The following is a 12,296-nucleotide window of genomic DNA, read 5'->3' as shown; positions in this document are numbered from 1 at the left end:
ATGGGGAAAAAAGTGCAACTTGGCCCAGGTCATCAGTGCCGGCCACACCTCCCGCCACCCACCCATGCCAGGAGCAGCCTCACCACTTCCTGGGATTGATTTCATCTCATCACATCATTTGGGTAAAAGAAAAGAAATTTCAGTCAGAAGCCAACTCAGCTCCCTTCCCCACATTTCTCCAAGAAAGTTGATTCTTAAGAATATCAAGAATGACTAAATGGAAAAGTACAGAGAGACAGAAGCAGAGAGAGACAGAGACACAGAGAGGTCACTGCATTTCTTTTCGGTCCATGTTTTTTATTCTCTCTACAGCCAGTTTTACCCTCAGAGCCTCACACCGGATAACTGGTCAGAATACGTCTTGTCTCAGGAAAGGGCAGAACCAGGGTTGAGCATCACTGTTTCCTTACCGTTGAAGCCTACGTTTGTGCTTCTCAGGTCAGAGGAATCGTTATCAAACATGTGCTTCCTGATCATGCAGAACTTCAGGGCCAGGAAGCCAGCTGATATGGCGATGCCCACAGCAGTCCCGATGATGGCATATTTGATATCTGGAGGGCAGGGAGGAATTGAACAAGGGGCTTTAATCAGTCATCACCCAGCAAAAGTCTTCCATACCTCCTTTTACATCGGAATGAAGTCCAAAGGCAAATACTTGGACCTTTACATTACACAGTCCAACCTGCTGCATGCATGTGTGTTCAGTTGCTCAGTTGTGTCCAACTCTTTTACAACTCCATGGAATGTAGCCCACCAGGCTCCTCTGTCCATGGAATTTGCCAGGCAAGAACACTGGAGTGGGTTGCCATTTCCTCCCCCAAGGTATCTTCACGACCCAGGAGTTGAACCCACGTCTCTTACATTGACAGGCAGATTCTTTACCACTGAGCCACCTGAGAAGTCCCAACCCACTGAGGCCAGCCTAATTTTCCAGTCTCCTGGGAACATGCTCCTTCCCTACCCCTCCACCCACACTGCATCTCCTCTTCCTGGAACTCCAACCCTGGTCCCTTCAGCTGTGGGGATCATTCCCAAGTGGCTTGTGGTTCCTTTCTCTGTCTTCTTGCAGTCATCCTCACTTATCCCTGCATCAGTTCACCCATGTGTATGCCGATTGCCTGCTCTGGCGAGTGCTGACGACAATTGAATGAGTCCCTGACTCCATCCTAAGGGGCCCGCAGTCAGCAGCGGAAGACAAGAGCTCACTCGAATGCCGAGTGACAAGGTGGGCTGATGTGGAAACTGACAGTCTTCCCAGAGGAGATGACATGGAAGGTGTACCATACCTGGAGAGCTGAACTCTGAGTTAGAGAGAGGCTGGGATGGTGCAAGTGGAGGGAGGCACTGGCCAGGGCAGAGCCTGCTATCTGGGGGCTCACGACTGCAGTGCAAGGCTGTTCATCTCACAGAGAGTGGGCAGAGGTGGCCCTGATGACTCATGTCCCCTTTGAGGACAGGCTCTTATTCAGTCTCATGCCCCCAGGATAAGGCCATGTTAGCCTCTCAGACAGGTCTGGGGGTGAACACTGCCCTGGTTCCATGATGACTGGGAGGAAACGGGTACCAAGATGCCCCACCTGCCCATGCATTTTGGAGTGCCTCCTCCTGCCCCTCAGCCCTGCATCCAGAATCCACTGGGCAGCCACCTACCAGTTTCAGCTCCAGCAGTCTTGCCTGTTGCTAACACTTGAGCGGCCCCAACATCTGCAAAGACAAAAATCCCAAATTCTGGTTAGAACAGAACTGCTGGCCAAGATCAGGCTGGGAGTCTCAGGCCAAAGCCCTGTCCCCAACCATCCACTCCAGTAGGTCTGGGGAAGTCTGCCACAGGAAACCTCCTATTCAGCCACCACATGCAGGAGCACAGAGGTGGTTCCTGATTGTCACAGTGTCCGGGAGCTTTGCTGGGATGTCAGAACCTGTGCCAAAGCAGGAATGAGAGTGTACTGAGTTAAGTTAAACCAGATCCTCTTAATCCCATTAGAAGACTGCTTTTTATTTCATTCGCTTTATAAAAGATCTTTTTTTTTAGGTTAACAGTTTTTTTTAGCTGTAAGTTAAACCAGCTCTTTAACATGGTTTCTAAGACCCACACTGGGATCCCTGCCTGCCTCTCTAGTCTCTTTCTCACTCCCAAGAACCCTCTCACTCTGGCCAGACTGATTGATTCCAGTTCCCTACCAAGGCCAGGACCAGCTGCCTTTGATTCATATCCTTTGCCCAGCTCTATCTTCTCCCCTCTTCCTTCTTTACCTCATCTTGGTTCTGTGTCACTTTCTCCTGACACCCCACACCTGGCTTAGCTGCCCTTCTGGGTGCTTCACAGTGGCTGTACCTACGCATTGTAACTGACCACACCATTTACTTAAGAACATTATATAGCATTGCTGTGTGCCAGGCACTGTCCTCAGAGCTTCTCAACTATTCACCCACCGATGGGTCTCCTGGCTGGTCTTCCCCCTAGGCTGAGTGGCTCCCTGGGGAGTGCTTTATCCCCAGCATTTGACACAGTGTCTGGCCACAGGAGGCATTAATAGACATTTGATGAATGAATGAATCATGGTAACAGAGCATGCTGCAGGGGGGCTCACTCTTCTAGCCTAGACTTGAAACCTTAAGATAGGAGATGTGACTCACAAGCAGGGCCTTGGTCCCTGAAGATGGGCTCTAGAAGAGCTAGGATTGACCCACGGGCCTTGGAAAGTGTACATTAACTGACTCCTTACTCTGAGGCAGATAGTAGAGATAGCACTTGCATTAATACATTCAATATTCAGAACAAGAGCTCTGTGAGACAGGCACTGTCATTGCTACCATTTGATGAGTGAGGAATCCAGCACTGAAAAATTGAGGATGCACCCAAGGGCCAAAGAGAAGTGGAAAGTGGCAGCCCTGCCACCTTAACCCAAAGTCCCATGATGCCCTGAGAACTCAAATCCCAGGCAGCTAACTAATAGAATGATGCCAAAACCATCAAGACCGAGGACTGGAGGGCTGAGACAGGGCAGGTGGGTGGTGAGACCCAAACTCAACTCTTAGGCTCAAACTTCCAGGCAAAGTCAGAAATCCCTGTTGGTCCTAAAAGGGAGCAGCTGACTTCATTGAGAGGGACCACATCTTCCCCAACTTAGCTCCAAGAGAAGTCCACCTTCTGACTCCTGACCTCATGGAGGGCCAACGGTGGCTGCTTGGTCACCAAAGTGACAAGACGTCCATGTGACCACGCTCAGTGCTGCCTAGGGGTTGGGCAGACACTCTACAGAGGACATCTTCTCTGAGTGCACTGATGGGGAAGGGACCATTGTAATAGACTTTAGGGGTTTTCTGATGGCCTCACCTGGTGATGAAAAAGCTGGAGGACTCTGAAGCAAAGGTACACAGCCTTGCTCTAGTCACTAGTCTTCTTGGAAATCTGGTGACTTCTGTCACTGATGGGCCCACACGGGCCCCATCCACTCACTCACATACCACAGACACCACAGAACACAATATGACCCTGGTTCTATCAGTTCTTTGAAGTCCCCCCTGAGCTTCATTGTTTCTTTACATTTATTCTTCACATTAATCCTGCCACTCTAGCCAGGTTGAAAACCTTTCCAGGGATTGGACAAAGCCTTGTATGTCACACACGGTTGGGCTAGGCTGCTAGAGTCACTGAATGGAACTGACTTCTGGGCTGATGCTGGAAACCCTGACTGGTGTGGCTGCATGCTCACCAGGGGGCCTTTCCAACACATCTACCCCACGCGGCCTTTGCTGGACAGAAGACAAGGGTCAGGGGAGGCAGGCATCAGTGTGTGGGGCCATGTCCACTAAGGGCCAGCCTCTCCCCCTGCCCCCTCAGACACAGACATTTCTCCTGGGTCCTCCCCCAGGGGTCTGCTCCTGGTGACCACGGCTCTGCATGACCATCACGCAGCAAAAAATCTTTACATGAGCCTGAAATGAAACTTGAACAGGGAAAGAAGAAAGGACATAGATCAGAAAGAGTGGAAAGGTGGAAAGAGTCAGAGAGACACAAGGACACATGGAGACAGAGGGACACACACAAACACTCTGCCAGAGAAGCTCAGACTGCTGATGAGCAGGCAGAGAAGGAAAGAGAGAAAGAACGCCTAGTGTCCAAAAAAGCCTGGCCCTGGCCTCCCCAGCAGCACCAGGCCCCCAGTCCTCATCAGGTTGCCCAGTATCCTTCATCAGTCTGCCCAGCAAATGCATCCTCCTGAATGCTCCAGTCTTTCTGCCCCTCAGGGGTCCCTGGCTCAGCTCAGCTCCCACTCTCACCCCCACAGTCTCAGGCTCCTTAGACCCCTCCCTCCATACTCTCTCCTGGGTCCACCCCAAGAGAGGAGGCTGCTCCTAGTCCCTGACCCCAAACAGGCTCCCTGGGCCTCAGGGACGGAGTGAAATCCAAGGTCAGAGACTGAGTGAGTGCCCTCCCTGGGGCTGCAGCTCAGACAGCTGCCGGTGCCAAACCCCAAGAGTGCATCAGCCATCTCCCATCTCAGTAATTCCTGCTAGCCATCCAGATGGCCACTTGGCGGCAGCCTTTTCCCTCCTCCGGGAGGGAAATCCTCCAAGCTGCCCTCCTCCTGTGCTCAGGATCTCAGCCTTGCATTCTAAGAGCCCTTGGTGAGGACCTGTCAGAACCACACTTATATCAGCCACCCCTACCCCCGCCTCCTGCCAAGATCATCACCTCCTGCACTGTAGACCCCTGCAAACCCCCAGGGATGATTTCCCCTGGCTCTGCAAGGTAGCTGGAGGATGGATTGCTGGTCTGCGAGCACAGCCAGAGGCCTCCTGACTGCTCCTGCTTCAGGTCTGTCAGAGACACAGAGGAAGCCACACCACATTTTCTTTACTGAAATTCTCTGGGTTCTCTCATGCAAACATGAATTGGCAGCTTAGTATCCAGAAAACAGTCTCTCAAAACCAGGGGAGAGTTCAAGGGGGTTGAGCAGGGGCTGACTGAACCAAGGCTGGTGTCCCAGGGGGCACACAGGGACCCTCTGACTGGTAGATTCACATGGCTGTAGTAGGCACATGCGTGCATACGTGCTAAGTCACTTCAGTCATGTCCAACTCCTTGCAACCCTATGGACTGTAGCCTGCCAGGCTCCTCTGTCCTTGGGATTCTCCAGGCCAGAATACTGGAGTGGGTTGCCACACCCTCCTCCAGGGGATTTTCCTGACCAGGGATTGAACCCCATCTCTCATGTCTCTTGCATTGGCAGGCACAGTGCTGCCCAAATCTGGCTTGACAGTCAACACTGCACTAGGACTGTCTACACAGCCAGGTCAGAGTGCAGGAGCCAAGGTCCTGGGGCGCAGCTTTTGCTGGTGTGCAGAGTCGGACGTGACTTAGCGACTAAACAGCAGCAACAGCAGAGCAGAGAGTAGGGGCACTGCCTCTAGATGGGCCTGTGAGGCTCCAGGGCCTCTACCCACATGGTCCCCAACACGCTCAGGTCCAGCCCTGCACCCCGGCACTCTCACCAAACCACTCACCTGAGGCTATGCCTGCCCAGAAGATGGTGACTTTTTCTAAGATGTACAAAGACACCATTGCAGCTCTGAGTCGAGTGGCTCTTCCTCCCAGGCCCCCTTTGGACAGGCAGCTGACAGAGACCTGATACCCCAGCCCTCCCTGCAAAACAGCCAGTGTCCCGCCCCTTCTCTGCAGCCCTTCCCCGATACAGAGCACAATCTGTTCTCTACAAGTGGTTTCCCAACAGGAAGGAATCTCCTGCAAAAGTAAATAGTCCTGAGGCCTGGAGGCTCCTTGGCTCCCCCTCCTCCAGGACCGGGAGGTTAGCTCAGAGGAAGAAAGAGGCAAGGCTGCTCCGGGGAGTGAGTGGGAGGCACGGGGTGGCCTGCTCCATCTCAGCTGGAATCTGACCCCTGAGAGCCCATCCCCATCATCCAGACCTCCCGAGCTGCCCACACCTGTTGGGTCCACCCTTCCTGGGAGCTGGCCCTCTTCACCACCCTTATTTGGGCAGAATCAAGCTGTGTGTTTCCAGTTGTGGGGCAGTGGGCGTGCGTGCACGCAGATGTCGTTCTATAAGTATCTGGACTAAAAATAGGGAGAGGCTGCCCTAAGTGTTTGTCAATTGATGCCTGGCCATTTTCATCTTGAAACTTAAATATTACAGAATGGCTCCTAACTTTAGATCACATAAATTCCAATGTTCTCGGCCCAAGGAAGGAGTCTCATAACTAGAAAAGACATCTATCCTCTCCTAACAGAGTACACACATAGGAATGAAGTACCTTTGGTGTGCTCCTCATGGCCCTGGTGACCAGGGGGATCCAAGTGCTCTTGGACAAAAGACCCTGGCCCCCCCATGAAGGAGCTCACACAGTGATGGACAGACAAGACTGACACTGAAGAAAAGATGAGACTGCTGCGGGAGATGTTCAGCATCTTCCTGCAAACCTGCGTCCCCAGGAGCTGGAGGAAGTCTCAACAGGAGTGTGTGGGGTGAAAACTTGCCACGTGGTCCCTCCATTTCCTGGCCCTTTGGCTGCAGGCAACACCTTAGCTTTCTTTTGGGGAAACACCTGCCTGTGATTCCCTTGAGGCTGGTCCCAGGATGGACATGTGAACCATCCTGATTAGTCAGATATGACATCTTCCAGTGAGCAGTGACTGGTCAAGAGGTAATCCGACTCAGGTCAGTAAGACTCAACCCTGGGACTTTGTGGAAAATACTGAGAATGAAGAATGCCTTCTGGAATTGGTAACTTTGGGGTTGAGGGAGACCCACAGGCTAGAGGGAACCTGCTGAGACTGAAACCCCCACTGAATAGGGTCATGCTAGGTTTAGGTTTCGTCGTTAAGTCCTGTCTGACTCTTGCGACACCATGGACTATACAGCCCACCAGGTTCTTCTGTCCATGGGATTTCCCAGGCACAGTGGGTTGCCATTTCCTTCTCCAGGGGATCTTCCCAACCCATCAAGTGAACTCTGGTCTCCTGCCTTGCAGGCAGACTCTTACTGACTGAGCCACCAGAAAGGTTAGGCTAAGACCAAATCTAAGACAGGTTTTGAGCCCCTGAAACCAGCTGTGCCTGAAGCTCCTCTTCTTGACTTCTTAGTCACCTCAGTAAGGAAACACCTTTTTTATCTTATAGTCTAAACTGAGCTAAGTAAGTGTCATCTGCAAACATCCTGATGACTGAGGTGGCAGGTCCTTCACACAGCAGAGAGTGCTGTCTGTGAACCAGGAGCTCATGAGACAGCCTCAGATAAGCCCAACTATGATCCACCAGCTAAGCAAACCGATGTGCCTCTGGGCCTTTGCACATGCTGCCATTTGATGCAATACCTTTCTTGTCTCCATGGAAAGCTCTTACTTATCCTGCAAGACATAGCACAAAGCCACCCTCTGGAAGTCCCCTGCTCTCAGCTGGCTCAGGATCTCGCTGCAACCTCGTCACATATCTGCCCCTGCCCTGTCTGTACCGTCCCGCAGAATGCTCTAGGGCATGAAGGACACCCTTCCTAGCCCCAGTTCCTCCCCGGGCCCAGGATGATATGTCAGACTCCTCGGAGCTTAGTTTCTCCTCCAGGGAGGTGCAAGAGGAAGGTGAAAGGGGAGAATCTCGAACTGACGGGGAAGATTCCCCGAAATTACTGTTAAACCAGAAGTGGCTTGTGTGATAAGATCAAGTTTACAGTACTGAGTGATAATAATAAGGGCTCAGGAGGAAGTAAAATTCAGCCACAGAGAAATAGATCGTGTAACAGCATTGCTCCTATGACTCTGAGACCAGGAATACCTGTGGACCATGTGTGGAACACAGATGGGACATGTGGCTGCTATTGCTGTGGATACACCTGAGGCCCTGGTCCAAGTACCACACAGCCAGATCCCACTAGGAGAGAGGATTAGAAAGGGGAGTGGAAGTGCAGAGTGAGAGGGGATGCTCCCATTATGCTTCACATCCTGGAAAGAGCCTGGACCTCACTCTTCTCAGCTGAACATGGGCCCTGACACATAGAAAGGACTCACTCAGACAGCTTTCTTTCATCCGTTTGTCCCAAACCCTTCCTGCAGTGGAAGCTGACCCTGGGGTCCCAGTAGGGTTCAGGGCACACTTCTCTAATTGCGCTGGTTTGGGGGACGCTGGCAATCCCGTCTCTCCTCAGAGCTCACAGATGGGTCTTCTTCTCAGAAAAACCAGGTCAGTGGCCCTGGCCCTTTTGCCCCTCCCCGGGGCTGTGAGATGCTAGAAATTAGACATGTGAAACCCTAACACAGGATGGAGGCTCTAGTCCTCTCCTGAGCAGGATGCCAGAGGACTGTGAGTTGGTCTGGGTTATTCAGTGGCCCCTGCTCCCAGTGGCTGCTGGCTTTGCCCTGGGGTCTATGGCCTTCCTCTGACATTCTGTGACTTACAGGAACCTCAGGCTCCCGGCTCACAAACCTAGAAACCACCTTGAAACTGCTCTTCTTCAATACCCTTTTCCGATCTCAATAAAGAGGCTGCAGCTGCCAAACTTCAAGTAAACAGGACATTGTCATTCCTATCCCATAACTGTGGGCATTCCTTTCTTCCTATGAAAGCACCTAGACTTTGAGCAGAACACAAACCTGCAAAGCTGCACAGGTTTGAGAGATGGAAAGCAGAAGGAATGCAGAGGATCTAGGAGAACAAGGCAAAGATGGTTCCACGATGGGCCTGGGAGACTGGGGATGCCTCCTTGGTTTCCAGGGATCCCCATTCAGGGCAAGAGCACACTGAACCAGAAAGACCTTTCGCTCCCAAACCCAGCTCAGGACCTCCCAGGCCCTGGACTGCAGTGGGCCCTGACTCCTGGAAGATGGGCAGTGAGTAAGGAATTCCATGCAGGGGGTCCTTCCTTACGCACAGAAGCATACAGCCGTTAGCATCCAGAAGGACTAAGGGGGACCTAACCCAGCCTGGGCATCCGTGAAGGTCCAGGAGTGAGCACTATTTAAAAACAAAAGGAAAAGTAGGACGAAACCTTGGGAATAAAGAAAGTGGCTCAGTGGGTCAGAGCAGTGAGGGGGCATGGGTAAACTGAGGCTCTCAGTGCTTTCTAGAGGATGCAGACAGGAGAGGCAGCTGGGAAGGACCTAGAAGCAGGAGGCCACGGAAGGCCACCAGAAGGATGGAGGAGCCCATCTGAGGCAACAGAACACAAGGGGAAATGTCTCCAGCTTCCAGAAATAGCCTCATAATTAAGAGGAAAACATTAATGGTGGGTGACCAGACGGTATCAAAACTTGTGCCCACTTTATTTTTCCTGAGCAATCTTCGCTAATTAATTCTTAAAGATTCACACACTGGGATTAAAACACTCAGCTGCAGAAGCCAAACTGATCAATACCCTTCCAGGCTAATGGAGGGGCTGGAGGCAGGGAGCCGGCTCTGGCCCAAGGTGGAACCAAGGGTGCTCCAGGCCCTCAGAGTGCTCCCAAAGGGGTAGCAGGCCACAGGGAGTTCCAGCCATGCTCAGTGAGGAGTGGTGATGCATAAATGCTATCACCCCCAGCAGAAGAGCTGCTGAATCCTCAAGGGGGTCAAAGGTGCTTTGGAAGCTGGGAGGAGATTGAGGTTGCCCACTGGGGTGGGCAGTGATGTCCAGGAAAGCCTGGGTCAGAGGACCCCCCAGTTGGAACACCCAATCAATTCTACACTTACCAGTGGATGGGTTCTCTCCATCTTTGAATGTCTCTTGGGGGGACATGAAACCTACCTATACCCCCATGGTGGATGGGAAGGTGTGATGCTTGGAACCAGAACATCTGTGTCCCCTTTCTGCCCCTGCTCAGCCAGTGGCCATGGGCCCCTCATGGCTCCCATTTCAGTGGCCCCTGTGCAGTGGGGCTGACCACAGGAAGCCTGCCTGCCCACACAAGGACTGTGACTGCAAGGATGCCCTCACAGGTGGGTGGTGTAGACTGAAGTGTGGGCATGAACCATCCTCCATGGGCACTTGGCCACTGCTTGACACAGGGTCCTCAGCTTTCCAGAGGGCTGCAGGACAGGCGGGGACAGAGCATATCAGGAGGGGCTCTGGAGAGGCACTTGGATCAGAAAGGAGAAGGTCCTCCCCACCAAGGTCTCAGGTCTCTGCTGTTGCCTCTGAGAGACTATGGGGTTCCAGGTGGGGGTCGGCCCACCCACCAACATAGGGGCCTCAGACCAGAGAAAGCCTGTCTTCAGGAGCGATCTCAGGGCCCGCCTTTGCAGAGAGAGCAGGGGAGGCTGGAAGCAGTGCAGAATAACTAATTAATGATGGTAAAGTATTGTGGAAGAGGAAAGCGTTGCATAACCGCTAAGTGGTGGGGTTATTATTATTCATGCAATATTCATAGTGTGCTCTTCAGTCTCTGGGAAGCTTCGCTCTGGAGTCCTCGGGGACTTGGTGGAAGGGGGCATGTGCCCAGGGGGCGGGGCTGTGGGATGACAGCTGGCCTAGCCCTCAAGGAAGGGGCTGTGAAGCTGCAAAGGAAACAGCCACACCCAGCCAATGAAAGTCCAGGGAGCTTGGCAACTCTGAGCCGTCTGTCGCCATCACTGGGCCATACTGTGTGCCAAGGTCTGTGTCAGGCATTTCCACCATAGTTATCTTTTTAAAGGCTGCTTCTAACCTTTGCAGAAAACAAGGTACACCACACACCTAAATATTTAAAGATTAGAGATCAAGCCACATACAGGGCTGAACCGACTTCCTCCAGCACGGCCCTGTGGTCCACTCGCCAGGGGTCACCTTCTGGAAACGGAAGCTCAGCCCTGCCTACGGCCCCAAGGGCTGCCAAGGTCTTCTGAACAGAGCAGGGGGATGCTGGGCTTGACCTGGACCTGCTGGGAAGACCAGATCCCCAGGATTCAGGATGGAGCCTGGCTCAGTCTGACGCCCCCAAGGGCCTCACACCAACCCATGCCCTGCTTTTCCCAATGGACTCTGGGGCAGCATTAAGACATCGTCCCACCCTGGACCACCAAGCAGAGGGAGGGAGTGGAGCTACCTAGGCGTTGGGTCTGCATAGGAATGCCCTTGATCATTGAAATAAAAGCAGCAGCCCACCCTCAGTCTCTAGTTCACAGCTCCCCACCAAGCCGTGGTCCCCATCCCATCACACTCCCTCAGCACACACACACAGATCCCTCCCTTACATCTCTGTGCTGACCCAGTTCTGGAACTTTCAAGGATTTTCTAACATAACCAAAAAAAAGAAGAATTCTTGCATTTGTTTGTGTGTGTGATTTGGTGGCGGGAAATGGGGAGGAGCTCTAAAGCCAGGTAGGGGCACAGGTCTCTCTTAGGGACCACTGTCGTCCTTCCAGGGAAGTCCCAGTAGGTGAAAGCCGTGTCATGTCACACGGCTGAAAAAGCGCGCCCTGGGATTTGAACCAGAGCCGGCCAGGCTCCTCAGAGTCTCAGGCCAGCTCACAGTGTGGACGGTGGCTCCAGGCTGACCACAGGTTCTTAATGTGTCATGGGTGGCTCAGTGACAAGGGCTCATCTACAGCTCTGTAAGGGGGGGCTCTGTTCTTCGTACCCCAGGGTCGCCTCAGGGGCCCTCTCTGAGCATCTCCAGAACCTTCTCTGGGTCAGCTTAGCTGCCCAGGGCTGTCTCCACACAGCCTCAAACCAGTTGGTCCTACATCGTCTTCTGCAGCACAAGCTGTGACAGATGAGGCACCTTGGCCACACCCTGACCTCAGGCCACACGCAGTGGGAATGCTGGTGTGAGTGTGTAACGAGGCCTCAGAAGCCAGCATAGACCCTGCGGGTGAAGCCCAAGGTACATCCAGGCTGTCTTCTCTCCTAGGTGGTCTCCTTACTACTAGCTCACCTGCTACACTGATCAGGGAGGTGGTGGGGCGGCTCTACTTCCAGGGCTGCGAAAAGGCCCTCAGGGTTAGACCTGTTTCCTCCCGAGGCTCACACTCCTCCTCCAGCTAACCCCTCCATCATCCCTGGCTGCACCTCACACTCCTCTCCAGACCACACTGCCTTCCCGCAGTCCTCTTGGGCCAACCAGATCTGTCCCTGCTCACGCTTCCTGCAGACTGGCTCCTGGAAGCCAAGCCTCTAATTCATGCACTAACCAACTCAAACAAGTGCAGTTCCTGGGCATGAGGTGAGCGGTAGCTGGCAAGATTGGATCCCTGACCTGACCGAGGTGACAGTGTGGCAGGGAGTGAGATCCCAAACAGGCGTGGAAACAGCACTGGGAAAGAGCATCTCTGGGGTCCTGGGGTTGTGGAGTGGCAGGTGGCATATATCTCACAACAGAGGCATTATGAG

The 12,296-nt window shown here is 53.0% G+C and overlaps 1 protein-coding gene across 8 annotated transcripts in view; it reads right to left on the bottom strand.

The window, feature by feature from the left end:
- TMEM273 (transmembrane protein 273) overlaps positions 1-12,296 on the bottom strand; it is a 30,484-nt gene that overhangs the window by 8,222 nt on the left and 9,966 nt on the right. For all 8 annotated transcript variants that reach the window (XR_006270889.1, XR_006270890.1, XM_043476840.1 and 5 more), the window contains exons 2-3: positions 1,651-1,704; positions 411-551 (exon numbers count right to left, since the gene is read on the bottom strand). Coding sequence is in view for 6 of the 8 variants with exons in the window: in XM_043476840.1 (XP_043332775.1) it covers positions 411-551; positions 1,651-1,704 (195 nt within the window). In the remaining 2 variants the exon portion in view is untranslated. The remainder of the gene's footprint in view (positions 1-410; positions 552-1,650; positions 1,705-12,296) is intronic.

Source organism: Cervus canadensis, chromosome 8 (genome assembly GCF_019320065.1).
Source record: "Cervus canadensis isolate Bull #8, Minnesota chromosome 8, ASM1932006v1, whole genome shotgun sequence".
Taxonomy (NCBI): Eukaryota; Metazoa; Chordata; class Mammalia; order Artiodactyla; family Cervidae; genus Cervus; species Cervus canadensis.
The sequence above is the reverse complement of the archived record's forward strand: the minus strand, read 5'-3'. Positions and strand labels throughout refer to the sequence as shown.